The sequence below is a fragment of the Sapajus apella genome, unplaced genomic scaffold, assembly GCF_009761245.1.
Source record: "Sapajus apella isolate SASKATOON/1434 unplaced genomic scaffold, GSC_monkey_1.0 scaffold52, whole genome shotgun sequence".
Taxonomy (NCBI): Eukaryota; Metazoa; Chordata; class Mammalia; order Primates; family Cebidae; genus Sapajus; species Sapajus apella.
Window position 1 is genome coordinate 15,022,381 of NW_022436992.1, and position 15,869 is coordinate 15,038,249.

General features: G+C 43.2%; 1 protein-coding gene across 2 annotated transcripts in view; it reads right to left on the minus strand.

The window, feature by feature from the left end:
- The window catches only part of MERTK (MER proto-oncogene, tyrosine kinase), a 136,137-nt gene that overhangs the window by 39,984 nt on the left and 80,284 nt on the right, over positions 1-15,869 (minus strand). For both annotated transcript variants that reach the window (XM_032243685.1, XM_032243686.1), the window contains exons 8-9: positions 12,300-12,451; positions 664-817 (exon numbers count right to left, since the gene is read on the minus strand). In XM_032243685.1, the coding sequence (XP_032099576.1) occupies positions 664-817; positions 12,300-12,451 (306 nt within the window). The remainder of the gene's footprint in view (positions 1-663; positions 818-12,299; positions 12,452-15,869) is intronic.

The window sequence follows — 15,869 nt, forward strand, 5'->3', positions numbered from 1 at the left end:
TTTGAAACACAGCAAAACAAGCACCAGCAAACAAACAGTCCCCGTGATAAACAGCTAAGGATTAGCTATATTGCCCGTCCAAAATTCAGTCATGTACAGTACACATCATTGCAACTAAGTTCATTAAGTAAAGTCAGGCTTGGCATCTGAAAAGACTGATCTTCCAAGTAAGTTATTACCATTAACAGTAACTATAGCAGGGACCCATGGGTATTGGTTATTCTGTAAAGCATGTTATCATATCTTTATCATTGGAAAAATTCTTTTTGATTCTTATTTTTCCTTTCTTCTTCTTTTTGAGACAGGGTCTTGCTCTGTTACCTAGCTGGACTACAGTGGTGTGATCATAGCTCACTGCAACCTCTGCCTCCTGGGTTCAAGCAATTCTCCCACCTCAGCCTCCCAGTAGCTGGGATGACAGTCATGATTCATCATGCCCAGCTAATTAAAAAAAAAAAAATCTTTTCTGTAGAGACAAGGTCTCATTATGTTGCCCAGGCTAGTCTCAAATTCCTCTTGCTTTTGCCTCCTGAAGTGTTGAGATGAGCCCAGCCTTATTTTTCATTATTTAATCAGCCATCCATCCCCCAGGTTACTTTCTGGCAATCTGTGCACTGCCTGGACCACCACATCCTATCAGCCCTTACTGGGTATAGCTCTCACCGTGAGCAGGGACAAATATTTTCACTGGGTCACTGAAGGGTCCGACTCCCCCTTTTGTGACGGCTGCAATCCTCACTGTGCACGTAGCATTGTGGACTTGAACAGAGATCTGAGCTTGGCTGTCATTCCGGCCGACTTCTTCCAAGAGCTCTTTCTAGAGACAGAGGAAAAGAAGAAATGAAACACAGGGCCAGGCACACTGCAAGCACGTCTACAGTTCCTTCTGAGGGAAGCCATCCCACCCACGTCTGGGGGCAGTAGCCACACTTCCACAGAGTTTCTTCCTCACTCAGGCCACAGCCAATGGAGCCAAAAAGTGGGTAGGGACAGGAGGCAACCTCAAGTTTTGGGGGTGTTGGCAAGCTAGGACCATGAGGGCTTGGCACTTAGAGTTGTCCTAAAGAAGCTTTTGGAAGAGAGGGAGCATGCAGATGTACCCAGATGGCAGAGTAAGACCGACTCCTCAAGCCCCCGATCCTCAGAACCACCCACAGCACAATACGCCAGTCACGCCGTCCCTTGACGTTGTCCACCTGCCGCCTGCCCTTGAACCAGCATGAGTGGGTTCCTGTTCCTTGAAATTATAAGAATTTCTACTAAAATCTACCTGGAAGAGGGCGCTGATGCTTTTTTTTCTTTCAGTATGACAAATGTACAACTTGCTCAATTTTCAAAACTCTGGTTTTATTTTTATTTATATGTTATTTTAAAGTCACTGTCATGCAAACAAAGGAAAAAGAATAACCAGAACTAAGTGTTTATAGGACATCTTCCTCCCTTTTTCCAAACCTCTATAATCATTATGTTCTCTAGTGTAGGAAACTAATTTTGTGTTTGGGCTGGCTTTTCAAATGAAAATTGTAGGGGCTGTGAAAGCTGAAATGAAGTTCTAGGAACATGTCTTTATATCTGAATTTTGGAAATTTGATTTCAGAGAGAGAAAGAAGTATCAGGTCGCGTAGGTCACAGATGTCACAGATCATCAATGAATAGCAAAGGCAGTTCTGTTGGTAACTTTATTCCCTGGTCACTTGCTTTCAAGCCAGTCACTTTCCTAGTGATAATGAAGAATAAAACCATCTTAACCCTTAAGGAGAAAGCAGTCCATCATTCAGGAGCAAGGGGGCATCTGGGTTGGCCATCCAGAGACTGTTTCTAAATCTAAACAGACAGTGACCATCAGGACCCAGAAATGCCCCCATGTCCCCTGCAGAAAAAACAAGCTGTTTTCCCTCCTCTCACATGATAATAGTCAACCCAGAAGACTTTTGTGACCTCTGGTCACCAAGAAGTATATGAGAATTTTTCCCTACCAACAACCAGTCAGTCACTTCCACAGCAGACACCAGCTTGGCATCCTCCAACCCAATTCAATTTCACGTTATCACCTGGATATAGTGTCAGATCCCATAGGGTGAGTGCTGAGTCCCCGAGAGTGCCCCCAATTTCAGATGCAAATCACAAGCCCCAGGCAGTCTGATTGGCTACACTTCTGGCATGACTGGCTATAAATCAGGGCCCCATCACCCACTCCTTGAGTTTGTTTAATTTGCTAGAGTAGCTCATAGAACGTAGGAAAAGACATTCACCGGTTTATTATTAAGGATATTGCAGAAGACCTGAATGAAGAGTTGTACAGGGCAAGGCACATGGGAAGTGGAGCGGAGCTTCCATGCCCTCCCTGGGTGCACCATCCCCTGGAAACCTCCATGTGTTCCACTACCCAGAAGTGCTCTGAACCCCACCCTCGTGGGCCTTTTATGGAGGCTCCATTGGATAGGCATGATTGACAACCACATAGAATTGTGACTGAACAAAAAGGGCATGGTCTAATACTAATAGACTGAGTGAGGAAATCCAACAAGACCTATCTGTTCGGATTCTTCTTGGCCTCTCTGTGCATGGCTCCTTCCTCCAGGGAATGGAAGTAGGACTCCTTCCGAAATGCGAGTCTTATGACTTCTAATCAGATCGGGTGGGTCAAAGAATTTCTTTATGGCTGGCTCTTAAGGCAGAAAGGCAGGGGAAAATTAGAACCTTGCCTTGGGGAGAAAAAGGAGAAAGGAGTACGTGAAAAAGGGCAGGAGAAGATCAGCGAGAGAGATTCTGTTTTCTGAGGCTTAAAGTGCCCCAGCATTATAGCAAAAGACTGTCTTTCACCTTTAAAGCTCTGAATCTGCTTCAGAAACCAAGGACAAAAGACCAAATACTTCAACAAAAAATATGCTTGTCGTTTTAATCCCTTAGGAAACAACAAGGACTATGGGAGTAATGAGCCAGGACCCCTGGATGGAAACCTCCCTTCCACACACATTATATATATATTATGTGTGCATACATCTAGAAACACAGTGTGTCATAATATCACACCCTCAGACGAGGGATGAAAAGGAAAATATAACCTTTTTCTACCCCATTGGACCCTGAGTCTATGACATTTGCCATAGACTTTTTTTGTTAAGTGAACAACTTAATAATTAACGTTTTTTGTACATTCCGGTGATATCTTTTTTAGAAATAGAGCGTTGGGCTGGGCAAGGTGACTCACGCCTGTAATCCCAGCATTTTGGGAGGCTGAGGGGGGGGCGGATAACCTGAGGTCAAGAGTTCGAGACCAGCCAGGCCAATATGGCGAAATTCCGCCTCTACTACAAATACAAAAATTAGCTGGGCATAGTGGCACACATCTATAATTCCAGCTACTCAGGAGGCTGAGGCAGGAGAATTGCTTGAACCCAGGAGGCGGAGGATGCAGTGGGCCGAGATCATGCTGCTGTACTCTAGCCTGGGCAACAAGGACTGCATCTCAAAAAAGAAAAAAAAAAGAAATAGAACATTGTATTTACTGCAAACTGTTTTTGATTATGGGTTACTTGGTCATTCTGTATTTAATTTGGGAGCAGGGCAGAAAGTCATCAGGTAGAGTAACTCCATGGACAAAACCCCTACAGTCATGGACCCCTTTGTTGACTCCGGTCATCACTGAGACATAACTAACTCATCTGCTTCACAGTAGACAGCTCCTCCAAAGGACCAGCCTCACGCCCAATGCAGAACAATGGCCTGTTTCGACTGAGTGCTTTCTTTCTTATAATGAGTCAAATATGATGCCTCAGTTTATGAGAGAATTATCTCAAAATAAGAGGAATTACACGATTGGGAAAGAATTAAATGAATAGAAGAAAAGGAACCCTAACAAAAACAAAATTATTCTTTTGGAAATAAACATTCAAGTAGGCTATAATACAATTTGAGCATCTCATATCCCAAAATCTGAAATGTTTCAAAATCCAAAACTTTTTGAGCACTGACATGACACAAAGGAAATGCTAATTAAAGCAGTTCCGATTTGGGATGCTCAACTGGTAAATATAATGCAAATATTCCAAAATCAGAATCCACAATCTGAAACACTTCTGGTCCCAGGCACTTTGGATAAGGGATACTTACCCTGTGTCTACTCACTTAGGGCCTATGACTCACTAGGAAACCCCAGAAAGATTACTTTTTAAATTTCCATCTCTTATTTTTGTGAGTTAACAAATGTGTAACGTGCTTAGAACAGTGCCTGGCCCAGAGCAAATGCTCCCACCATTCAGTGATGGCCAGTATCATAGCCGTTGCCATCATTCTGAATATCAAAGTATGACAAAGATGCTGGCCAAAGTTTATCAATCACACATATTGAAGATGGTCATGGGTTATCACAGTTTAAGGGTGGAATTATAATAAATGTTAACATAGTGATTAGAAAGATACAGGACATATATTTTAACGGAGGTTTAACAATTTTCTCTAAGAATATCCGTAAATGGTAACCTCAAATATAGTTTAAAAACGAATAGATGTAATTTCTTTTTTTTTAAATTTTGAGGCAGAATTTCACTCTTGTTGCCCAGGCTGGAGTGCAATGGCACAATCTTGGCTCACTGCAACCTCTGTCTTCCGGGTTCAAGCAATTCTCCTGCCTCAGCCTCTCAAGTAGCTGGGACTACAGGCATGCACTACCACACCTGGCTAATTTTTTGTATTTTTAGTAGAGAAGGAGTTTCACCATGTTGGCCAGGTTGGTCTCAAACCCCTGGCCTAGGTGATCCACCCACCTCAGCCTCCCAAAGTGCTGGGATTACAAGCGTGAGCCACCGCGACCAGCCAGAAAATAGATGTAATTTATCCCTACTGTTTTGGTGCCAAGTATGAAAAGAATGGTGTGCCCCAATTCATATCCCCAAATATTTAAGTCTGATTTTTAAAGTTGTCAGAGAAAGCCATTAAAATCAGATGCACACAGGAGCTACCCCATGTGTATTATCTCTGGTGCTGTCAGGGTACAGATCACAGAAGGTGGGGCCATTTCCCTGGCATGAGGTGGTCTGGTCATGGGATGCATGCCATGGGCCAACTGCATATTTCTCATTGAGTGAGCTTTTCATTTTTCACCAACACCAGGTTCATAGCCTCAGGGACTTCAACATCTGAGAGCATTTCCTGGTAATAAAATCAGATTTATAATATGGCACTTGATTGTAACTTTACTTACATATAACATAAGAGAGTGGATCTTGATAGTCAGGAAAGTAATAACACATCTTTGGAAAGTAAATCTGTTTTTTATCTTATGTGTAGCCTTAGAGTCAGGCAGGACAACTGCAGTGGTACTTGTTTTCAATGCTCAAACCTAAATATCCCCAATTACTCTATAAGAATTCACAACCCTATAACTCATAACTGTATTTAAGAGTATGGCCGGCCGGGCGCGGTGGCTCAAGCCTGTAATCCCAGCACTTTGGGAGGCCGAGGTGGGTGGATCACGAGGTCAAGAGATCGAGACCATCCTGGTCAACATGGTGAAACCCCGTCTCTACTAAAAATACAAAAAATTAGCTGGGCGTGGTGGTGCGTGCCTGTAATCCCAGCTACTCAGGAGGCTGAGGCGGGAGAATTGCCTGAACCCAGGAGGCGGAGGTTGCGGTGAGCCGAGATCGTGCCATTGCACTCCAGCCTGGGTAACATGAGTGAAACTCCGTCTCAAAAAAAAAAAAAAAAGAGTATGGCCTATTTTTCTGTCTCATGACAACAAAGGTGACTTATTCAAAGGGGTTTCAAATTCACAGGTGCCAACACAAAACTCTCACATATAACTCTTCAAAACATGTCCTTTTCTTCCTTCTTTCTGTGGAGAGGCCATATTGTGGAATCTGAATAAGAGACTGTATTATGAAGAAAGCCAAGGGCACCTGGGAAAGTGTAGGAGGGTTCTAAAAAGCACTTGGTTTTGGAATCAGTCGAACTCCGGTTTTTAGTTTAAGCTTTGTGACTCTGTGCCTGTTACCCAGTATCCCTGAGCTTTAGTTTCCTCAACTGAAAATTGAGCATGTTGTCTTTCTCACAGTGTTTTTTTTTTGAGGCAGAGTTTCACTCTTGTTACCCAGGCTGGAGTGCAATGGCGTGATCTCGACTCACCGCAACCTCTACCTCCTGGGTTCAGGCAATTCTCCTGCCTCAACCTCCTGAGTAGCTGGGATTACAGGCACGCGCCACCATGCCAGCTAATGTTTTGTATTTTTAGTAGAGACGGGGTTTCACCATGTTCACCAGGATGGTCTCGATCTCTTGACCTCGTGATCCACCTGCCTTGGCCTCCCAAAGTGCTGGGATTACAGGCGTGAGCCACCGCGCCCGGCTCACAGTGTTTTTTGAGACAGAGTCTCGCTCTGTTCCCCAGGCTGGAGTGCAGTGGCGCCATCTCGGCTCACTGCAACCTCTGCCTCCCGTATTCAAGCAATTCTTCTGCCTCCGCCTCTCGAGTAGCTGGGACTACAGGCACCTGCCACCATGCCTGACTAATTTTTGTGTTTTAGTAGAGATGGGGTTTCACCATTGGTTGGTCAGGCTGGTCTTGAACCCCTGACCTCAGGTGATCTGCCCATCTCAGCCTTCCAAAGTGCTGAGATTATAGGTGTGATCTACCACGCCTGGCCTCACAGCGTTTTTTATAAGGGTTAAATGAGTTCCTTTATGTAAAACACAGTATATGATCTGGCATGCTGCAAGTAATCAGTGGTGGCTATGATTATCCTTATATCATGTTCAAGGTGGTGCTACAGTTGGGTCTTCTTTCCCTATAAATAAATACAAAGACTTCTTACAGAATTGACCTTGTGGTATCTTTTAAGTCTTGGTGCATTAGAAAAAATCATCAAGGCTGTCTAGTTCCCCAAACCAAGAAGCTTATGTGATCATTCATGGAGTTTACCTCCATGGTAAGTTTCTCCTCCAGGTGAAATGTACCCTATTTGATCAATCCCTGGGTTTAAGAAGCGGTTCAGATCCCTGGCTGGCCATGAGAACCTTGCGTATTCCTCATACTCTAAGATAGCACCAGTTCAAATGCTCTGTTCTTCTTTGACAGTGAGAAAGAAGGAGAAAAGAAGAAAGGAAGAGGTGCTGGGCACATGCCAACAGCCAGGCACATAGCTCTCCTCATTAGGGGAGCTTGTTAGGAAGCCGAGGTCTCAGGCCAAGTACACAGAAGCTTCCCTGAGTCTTTAAAGAAGTTGGTTCTCCAGGAGGCAGATGTTGTGGTAAGCTGAGATTGCGCTCACTGACTCAAAAAAAAAAAAAAAAAAGGAGTTTGTTCTACGTATCATGCTGTCTCAAGGCTATAATAATCTCTGCTATGAGACTTCCTTCTAAGATCTACACCCTTTGAAAACAAAGAGTAAACCAGCATCAGAGCAATAAACCCAAAGCAATGAGCTCCATAAAAACCACACATAAAAAATGTGTCTCTGCCTAATGTTTAGGCAATTCTGTGTCAAAGTTAAACAGATTTATTATCTGTTGAACTTCAAAGAGGCTTGAACTTGCCAGTATACATGGTAGGCCTTCAAGGTGGTATAATATGCAATATTTTATAACTCTATTTACTCACTGAATTCTTTTTTCATGGAAGATCCACTGACACTTTATGGGAATGGGGATGGGGTGGGAACTAGTCCACACTTAATAAAAGACTGTCCCATTCACAGAGAGAAATTCTCCAGCTGGTTTAGATGGTGTAGCTGGGCCCACAAGTCAAGTCTATAGTGCCATAAATGCCTACAAAGCAAGGTCAAGGCCCTGTGTTCAGATAGTATGAAGATGATCAAGACCTGCCTTCAACATCAAAGAGAACAGATCGTATTTGCTCTTTATCTTTGGGTTTTAAGCTCTGATTTGGAAGGCAAGGAATAGCAAGAAAAATAGACAAAAAAACATAGATATCATCACTGAGATAAAATAAATAGTCACACAGTAAAGACCAAAGGATTCTTAGTCTGAAAGTGACATGACCGTTGTAGGAATGCAAAGGTACAAACCTGTCTTCAGTGTAACTGCAATAAGCCAAGCAAAAACGACTGACAAGAAAGTTCTGAAATTGCATGCGCACAAAAAAACCCCACCCTTAATTACAGTTATGTGAGAAATATCTTTCAATAATATCCAACTCCTCTGTCCTGCATAAGGAAGTAGCTTTAGTATCAGTTTTCAAAAACTGAAAATGAAAGGATATTTCTGAGAGACGAGGTTGTGTCTAAGCTTTGCCCATCTGAGATGAAGGAAATTCAAGGAAATTGAAGTGACAGATGCCAAGATCATCTCAAACTTCCTTTTGGGTGTGGGTTTCTGGGGCCTCCCAGGGTCCGCCTTTCTTCCGTGTTCTTATTTGCCCCTAGTTCTGGATCATTAGCTTGAAACTTAACTGCAACAGAGAATGTTTTCCAGAGTAAAGTGAACCACTGTGTCTTTGTGTTGCAAGACTGTCATGATGCATAAAGTATAGCGTAAAGCACAATAAATGACGTCACTGGGATGATCTGGCATCCCCAAGGAGGTAAGTGACTAGAAAGGTCACAGCCCTAACTGTGGCTGTTCTGTTCTCTCCACAGAGGGGACCGTTCTGAACAAAGGGCAATGAGAATGCACAGCCTCGCTGAGTGCTAATGGCATTTAGTGCACGAGGCTCTCCAACCAGAGTCATTCATAAGGTTTTCATCATTGCTGCCCTTCAGTATGCCTCAGCTCAAGAGACCCCTTCAGGAAAGCAGCTTTCAACCATGTCAGAAGTAGAAAGAGAAAGGATGACCTGCAGTTTTTTAAACAAACTGGCTTGTTTTTAGACAGCTCAAGTATCTGCTGGTAATCCCTATTTTCTGCCACCTGGAGTAAGATAAAATTCCTACTGAACCTTTATGCTTAGTATAGCTATACCAAGCATTCAGCATTGTGAACAAAAGCCTTTCCCTCAAAGAGGCATTTGATTTCAGTGACTCAGCCAATGGAGACAGGCAGTTAATCCAGAGGCACCTTGCACAAATGCCATGGGACAAAAGACAAAAGGAAAGGCTGCTTCTCTCGTGGCTGTGACTTTTAAGCAGGATTGCTACTACTACAATTAATACCATGATCATTTACTATGAGGCAGAACAACGTGGACTTCTAAGCCTTCTTTTTCTCTACTTCTGTCACATAGTGCTTCTAACAGTCTGCTTCCTGATAGGTAAACTCAGGCAGGGAAATCAAAATAAATAAATTTCAAGTATCCTTTCAGAAAATGGCAATTTTGATAAATGCTGGATATGTGGCTAAATATGATTAAAACAAAGCTTGGGCATCTTCGATGGGTGCACCTGCTCACCCATTCACCCTGTTCATCTATCATGCAAGGGGATTACTTTCATGTGATGCTCCATATAGATGCCACAAAGCAGCTAAAATTTGGATCTATGATATGGTTTGGCTATGTCCCCACCCATACCTCATGTTGAATTGTAGCTCCATAATCCCCATAAGCCGTGGGAGGTAATTGAGTCACAGGGGTGGGTTTTTCCTGTGCCGTTCTCTTGATAGTGAATAGTCTCATGAGATCCTAAGTTTTATAAAGGGGACTTCCCCTGCACACACTCTCTTGCTTGCCACTAAGTAAGACGTGCCTTTGCTCCTCTTTTGCCTTCTGCCATGATTGTGAGGCCTCCCTAGCCATGTGAACTGTGAGTCCATTAAACCTCTTTTTCTTTATAATTACCTAGTCTCAGGTATGTCTTTATTAGCAGTGTAGAACAGACTAATACAATCTGTCACTAGGGTTAGATTGATCAGGAATATGGCAACACAGAAGAAGCATGTTTTCCATGATCATGGTAAAGAAGAGACAGACTTGATAATGAAACTAGTGCATCTGCCCTTCCATGGATGTTCTGTGTCACAAAAGGAGGCAGCATTATCCCACTCTCTTCCTTTCCCAGCTGGGAAGAGAACCTGTCTGGAAACTGCCCACCTAACCACACCCAGGCATCATTACCCAGCTGCCTTTCCTGCTGCTGTACTGGGTCCAAGGTTCCCATCACAGCAGTGGTCTTTAGACTTCAGAGAAATCAAAATCAAATGTCCCTTGGGTTTGATTGGAGTCATGCCTAACAGAGTCATTGGAAGGGCACTAGCTGGTAGTTAGGGAGGGAGCCTTTGTTTCACATGTAGATTCCCTTTGCCTTTTGTTTGCCACTGTGAAATGAAACCAGTACTTACACTAAAGAGTCCTCGCTGAACTTGCCAGCTTTAGCAAGGATCTAAAGGATCTTGCCAGCTTTAGATTGATTATAAGGCAGGAATTACCCGACATATTGATGCTCCCCCACCATACACCTACCCAGTTCTGAGTACACACTGGTATTGCAAATAAACATTGCCAACAATTCTGATACACACTTTCAGGGAGCAAGAAAACCTCTAGAGCTGGCAGGAGCCTGCTGCTGAGTTCCCTGCTCAGTCTTGGAAGACCAGAGTGGAATGTGCTCAGCAAGTATGCTCTGGTGGAAAGAAGGAAGGTTGGAAGGTTACTTATGTCAGCAAACTCAATGTAATTATTCATAAAAGAATCATCTAGGCCATCTTCATAATCTGTAAGTCACAAGTGGTGCTCCTGAGCTCAACCTTGTCATTGCCGCCCCCTGCTATCGACCAATTTCTACCTGCCTCAGCCTCACTTTCAGGGCCCTGCATTTTAGGGTCAGAACTCCCAATCCAGCTTCATCTCACACCTTGCTCTCACAAAAGGGTCATGTTCCAGGCCTTCAAGTGAGTCAGAACTTAAAGCTGCCATATTTTGCCTTCTCTCATTTTATCTTTTCTCATCTGAGACTCCTTAAACTTCATCTGTCAAAATTACCCTAAGCTGGGATGGTTAATATTGTATGTCAACTTGACTGGGTGACAGAGTGCCCAGCTATGTGGCTGAACATGATTTCTGGGTGTGTCTGTGAAGGTGTTTACAGTGAGATTATTATTTGATCGGGGGACTCACTAATGCAGACTGCCCTCTCCAGTGTGGCTGGGCCTCATCCAATCCATTGAGGGCCTGAAAAGAACAAAAGGTGAAGAAAGGAGGAATTCTCCCCTTTTCTTCTGCCCGAATGCTTAAGCTGAGACATCGGTCTTCTCCTATCCTTGGACTGAGATCTACACCACTGCCCCTGTTCTCAGGCCTTCAGACTTGGACTGAATTACACCACTGGCTCCTGGGTCTCCAGCTTGCAGAAGGCAAATCGTGAAACTTCTCAATTACCTCTGTAACTGCATGAGTCAATTCCTCATCATAAATCTCCTTCTATACATACGTGTTCAATTAGCTGTTTCTCTAAAGAACCTTGACTATCACACAAGCCCAATTCCAGCACCACCTTTGCTGGGAGAGGCAGTCTGCCACGGGCTCCAGGCATCTTTGTGCATCCTTGCTGAGCATGCCAAACTGCAAGGCCTAACCGTCTGCAACCCTGAGCCATGCTGGGGCTGGTCACATGGACAGTGAAGTAGGTCAAGGTGGCCACAGCATGACAACTGTGGAACTGCACAGAGGATCAGCTTGTTTGCTGCTCACTACACAGGGTGCTGAGCCCTTGACCCTCGTACCTTCAGCTGCATAATCCACCAAGTGGGTACATCACATTGCCCAATGGGACTTGGTGGGGCAGGGAACCTGTCACCTGGCTGATACACCTGGTTGTGTGCTATGCAGTGACGGACTGCATGTCCTGATCCAGTAAGTCTCGTGTCTAATTTCGACTTGTCTGCAGCTGTGCCAGGCTGGCCAGTGAGCTTGCCTAGTCACTTCCTTTGGTGTCTGCTTACCTCTTGCCATTCTCTATGAGGATGAGGTTATTCCCTGATCTTCTTCTGCAAAATCCCGTGAAATTTCTAAAAGGCCATGAATTGCTAGACTGCTAAGCCCTGTAGCTCCCTGACCTAATGCTACAATTATCTGGGTAGTCCACACTGTTTTTCTGTAAGAGCCTAAATTCCCTGAGGGCAAAAGTCAGGTGATAACAGAGGTGAGTTCTATATCTATCGCCTGAATAAGTAAATGAATGAATAAATGAATGAGAGAGTGAGGAAAGTCCCAAAAGACTCCTTAGAATTTTGTAACTATTCAGTCACCTCTAATATTTACTATATCCTTTATGTTCCCCTGAAAGTTGCCTGCCTTGCCTAACTCAGTCACATCAGGTCTTTTCACAACCAAATGAAAGCTTCTAAATCTGAAGTAAACCAGCAAGTTGAAAGGGGATGATCAATCATGCTCTTTTAGGGTTTAGACTTACGGAAGTCCCTCTACTCTGCCACACGTGGGATATCCGGTAGCCCACCAGTTCCCCATCCTGCCGCTTAGTTGGAGGCTTCATCCATCTGATGTCCACATTATCACTAGATACATTCAGAAACACAGTGACGTTTAAAGGTGCTACTGATGGGGCTACAAAAGAAAAAGGAGAGAAGAATGAAGAAAAGCACAAAGAAAAGCATTCTCATCATGGTTTTCAAGTGTTTGGTTTTCAAATGCTCTATGAAAAGCACTCAAATGAGACCAAGACTTATAACAGATTTTCACCTTTTAAACTAAGGTTTTCACTGAGATATCACATGAGTTTTAACAAGTAAGCCCTTTTAGGTTACTGAAGCCTAGAAATTCACTTCTTAAGTTGAAAATGTCAGCTAGAACATAGTAAGATCCTTTCTACAAAATAAACAAAAAATAGCTGACTGCTTGGTGCACATCTGTAGCTCCAGTCCCTCGGGAGACAGAGGCAGGAGGATTCCTTGAGCCCAGGAGGTTGAGGCTACAGTGAGACATGATCATGCCACTGTACCTTAGCCTGGGCAGAAAAAGCAAGCAAGCAAGCATGCAAGCAAGGAAAGAAGGAAGGAAGGAAGGAAGGAAGGAAGGAAGGAAGGAAGGAAAGAGAGAAAATGTTAGCTAGGTATGGTGGCTCATGCCTATAATCCCAGCACTTTGGGAGGCCAGAGGAGAGAGTCACTTGAGGTCAGGAGATTGAGATCAGCCTGGGCAATACAGTGAGACCTCCATCTCCACTAAAAACAAAAAATTACCTGAGTGTGATGGCACTGGTCTGTAGTGCCAGCTACTTGGGAAGCTGAGGCAAGATCACTTGAGCCTGGGAAGTCAAGGCTGCAGTGAGCCGTGATTCCACCACTGCACTCTAGCCTGGGCCACAGGGCAAGACCCCATCTCAAAAAAAAAGAAAAAAAGGAAATTTCATGAGCACCTAAAGTAAAATAGCAAAGAAGAGGAAGGCAGAGAAGCAGGCAGGGTGGGTGGTGCTCTGGACTCTGGGGAAGCGCAGCAGACACAACTTGAACAATGTTCTCCAGCACAAACCTGTGGGGCAGAAAGTCAACAGCAGGCCGGAGATCAGCTTGGTGGCATTTGAGATGTACAAGGTAGGAAACACTGCTGAGCTCAGAATGCAGCCACCATAGTAAAGTCTAGAGGCAAGTTACTGACGGTCTGAACAGAGCTAGAGCTAATCTGTTAACACATTTAAAAAGTGCGTGTGTTGAGGTCACGAGTCTGAGACTAGCCTGACTAACATGGTGAAACCCTGTCTCTACTAAAAATACAAAAATTAGCTGGGCATAGTGGTGGGCACCTGTAATCCCAGCTACTCATGAGGCTGAGGCAGGATAATTGCTTGAACCCAGGAGACAGAGGCTGCAGTGAGCTGAGATTGCACCACTGCACTCCAGCCTGGTGACAGAGTGAGACTCCATCTCAAACAAAACAAAACAAAACAAAACAAAACAAGGTCCGTGTGTGTGTGTGTGTGTGTGTGTGTGTGTGTGTGAGAGAGAGAGAGAGAGAGAGAGAGAGAGAGAGAGAGAGTGCGTATGTATGTATGTGTATAAAATAATTTGGGACACAAGTCAAGATCATTACTATAGTCTTTTCGGGAGAGAGGAATTTAACTACATCCATTAAAATTGAAAATAATATGCTCTCTGACCAAGTATTTTATTTCCAGGAATTTAATCTGTAGATGGTATTATATTCATTGCAGCATAATAGTGACAAATAGAAATAAATGTAATGCCCAGTCAATAATTATGATAAAACCTGGGAGTTGGAGGTTGCAGTGAGCTGAGATCATGTCCCTGCACTCTAGCCTGGGCAACAGTGTGAGACTTTGTCTCAAATAATAATAATACAAATTTTGATACATTTTCCAGTGGAATACTTACAACCCATCCACTGGAAAGAGTTAGTTAATACGTGTTTTGATATAAAAAAAATCCAATTGGGGAAAAATCAGATTGTAAAAGGTATGTATAGATCCATTTTTGAAATTAAAAAAATAAATCTTCTACATCTAGAAAGAATAAAAACAAGTGGAATAATATACACCAAACTGTTGCCTGTAGTTGTAATTAGGGGAGGTTAAATTATATATATATCAGATATGTGTGAAAGGAAAACAAAAGGATACCGTAACCCTCTTTGTCTCTGCTGATTCCAGAAACAGGAATCATAAAGTTAACATGAATTTCAGCTAAGAAAATGTCATACAGCTAAAGCTGCCTAGGAAATCAGTCACACACTTTCAAACCTGTTGTAGAATTTGAGGATAAATATGGCCAACACAATATGTCTGTATGTCTGCCTCCTCCCAAAACCCCTCTATGATGACAATAAAGAATTAAAAAAGATATAAACTCACAAGGCAAAGAGGAGTCAACAGTAAGAGAGAGATTTCAACACATATTTGAAAGCTGAAAAAGAGACGAAGAAGGTGTAATTGACTCAGCAAGCCAGTGTTCCCCCAGAGAACCACAGAGCAGCTCAGAACCTGTGGACCCAGGTAGTAAAACGCGGACGAAACTGGAAAGATTGATTGGAAGTCTGGTTAAGAAACAGTTGCTCCTCAAAGTCTGTCTTCTCCATCCCTACCCACCTGGCAAACATGCCCTCAAATATCTAACAGGAGACAGGGTGAATTATTTTCTGAAGCAAAAAGCCGCTAAAGTTAGGGCACCTATAGAATGGAAGCATAATAAGGAACCAGGCTGAAAACTGAGGAAATAAATGAAAGTTTGTACGCTAAATGACAAGGACTCTACCTTCCCCTCCTCCCCTGCTTGGCGGCTAGAATATCAGCAGCCATGTTTAATTCCTGGGGCAGAAGACTTCTTTTCTAGAGGAAGTGAGTGGCTACAGAGGAAAGGAACCAATTTTGACACTTAGGGGTATCTGGATCAAAATACTTACATCACTGCCCATTCACCTGATAGTGAAGCCTACAAACTCTGCCCACACTCACAGAGTTCCAATCAAATCAATGATTCTTCACTCTTCCATTGGAGCAGACAGCAGAAATTGGCAGAGGTCTAGGGAAGCCTCCCTCCTGAATGTCAGGGACCAAAAAACCACACAGAACAGAGTGCTTAGAGGAGACTAAGCCACTGTAGGTAACTAGAGAAAACTAAAGACAAATAAACAAATTTTAAAAATGAGATATCCAGAAAAGGCTCTCATGATTGAACCAGAAAAAATTGTCAATGAAAAAAACTTGAAATTAGCAACACAATAAGTAAAATAAAATACTTGATAGAAGAATTGGAAGATTAATCAAGTACATCTCCAAGAAGGTAGAATAAAAAGGGAAAGAAAATAGGCCAATTTGAAAAAAGAAAATTGAGGAAGCAATCAAAGAGGTCTAATTAATAATTGTCTAACACAATTTCTGGAAAAAACAGAGTGGAACATTTCCAAAGGGGGGAAAAAAGTATAAGGACCAAAGGACTTGCATTTCCAGGTAAAAGGGGCCACTGAATACCCATGATAATGACCAAAACAAATTGCACATCACAGCTTATCA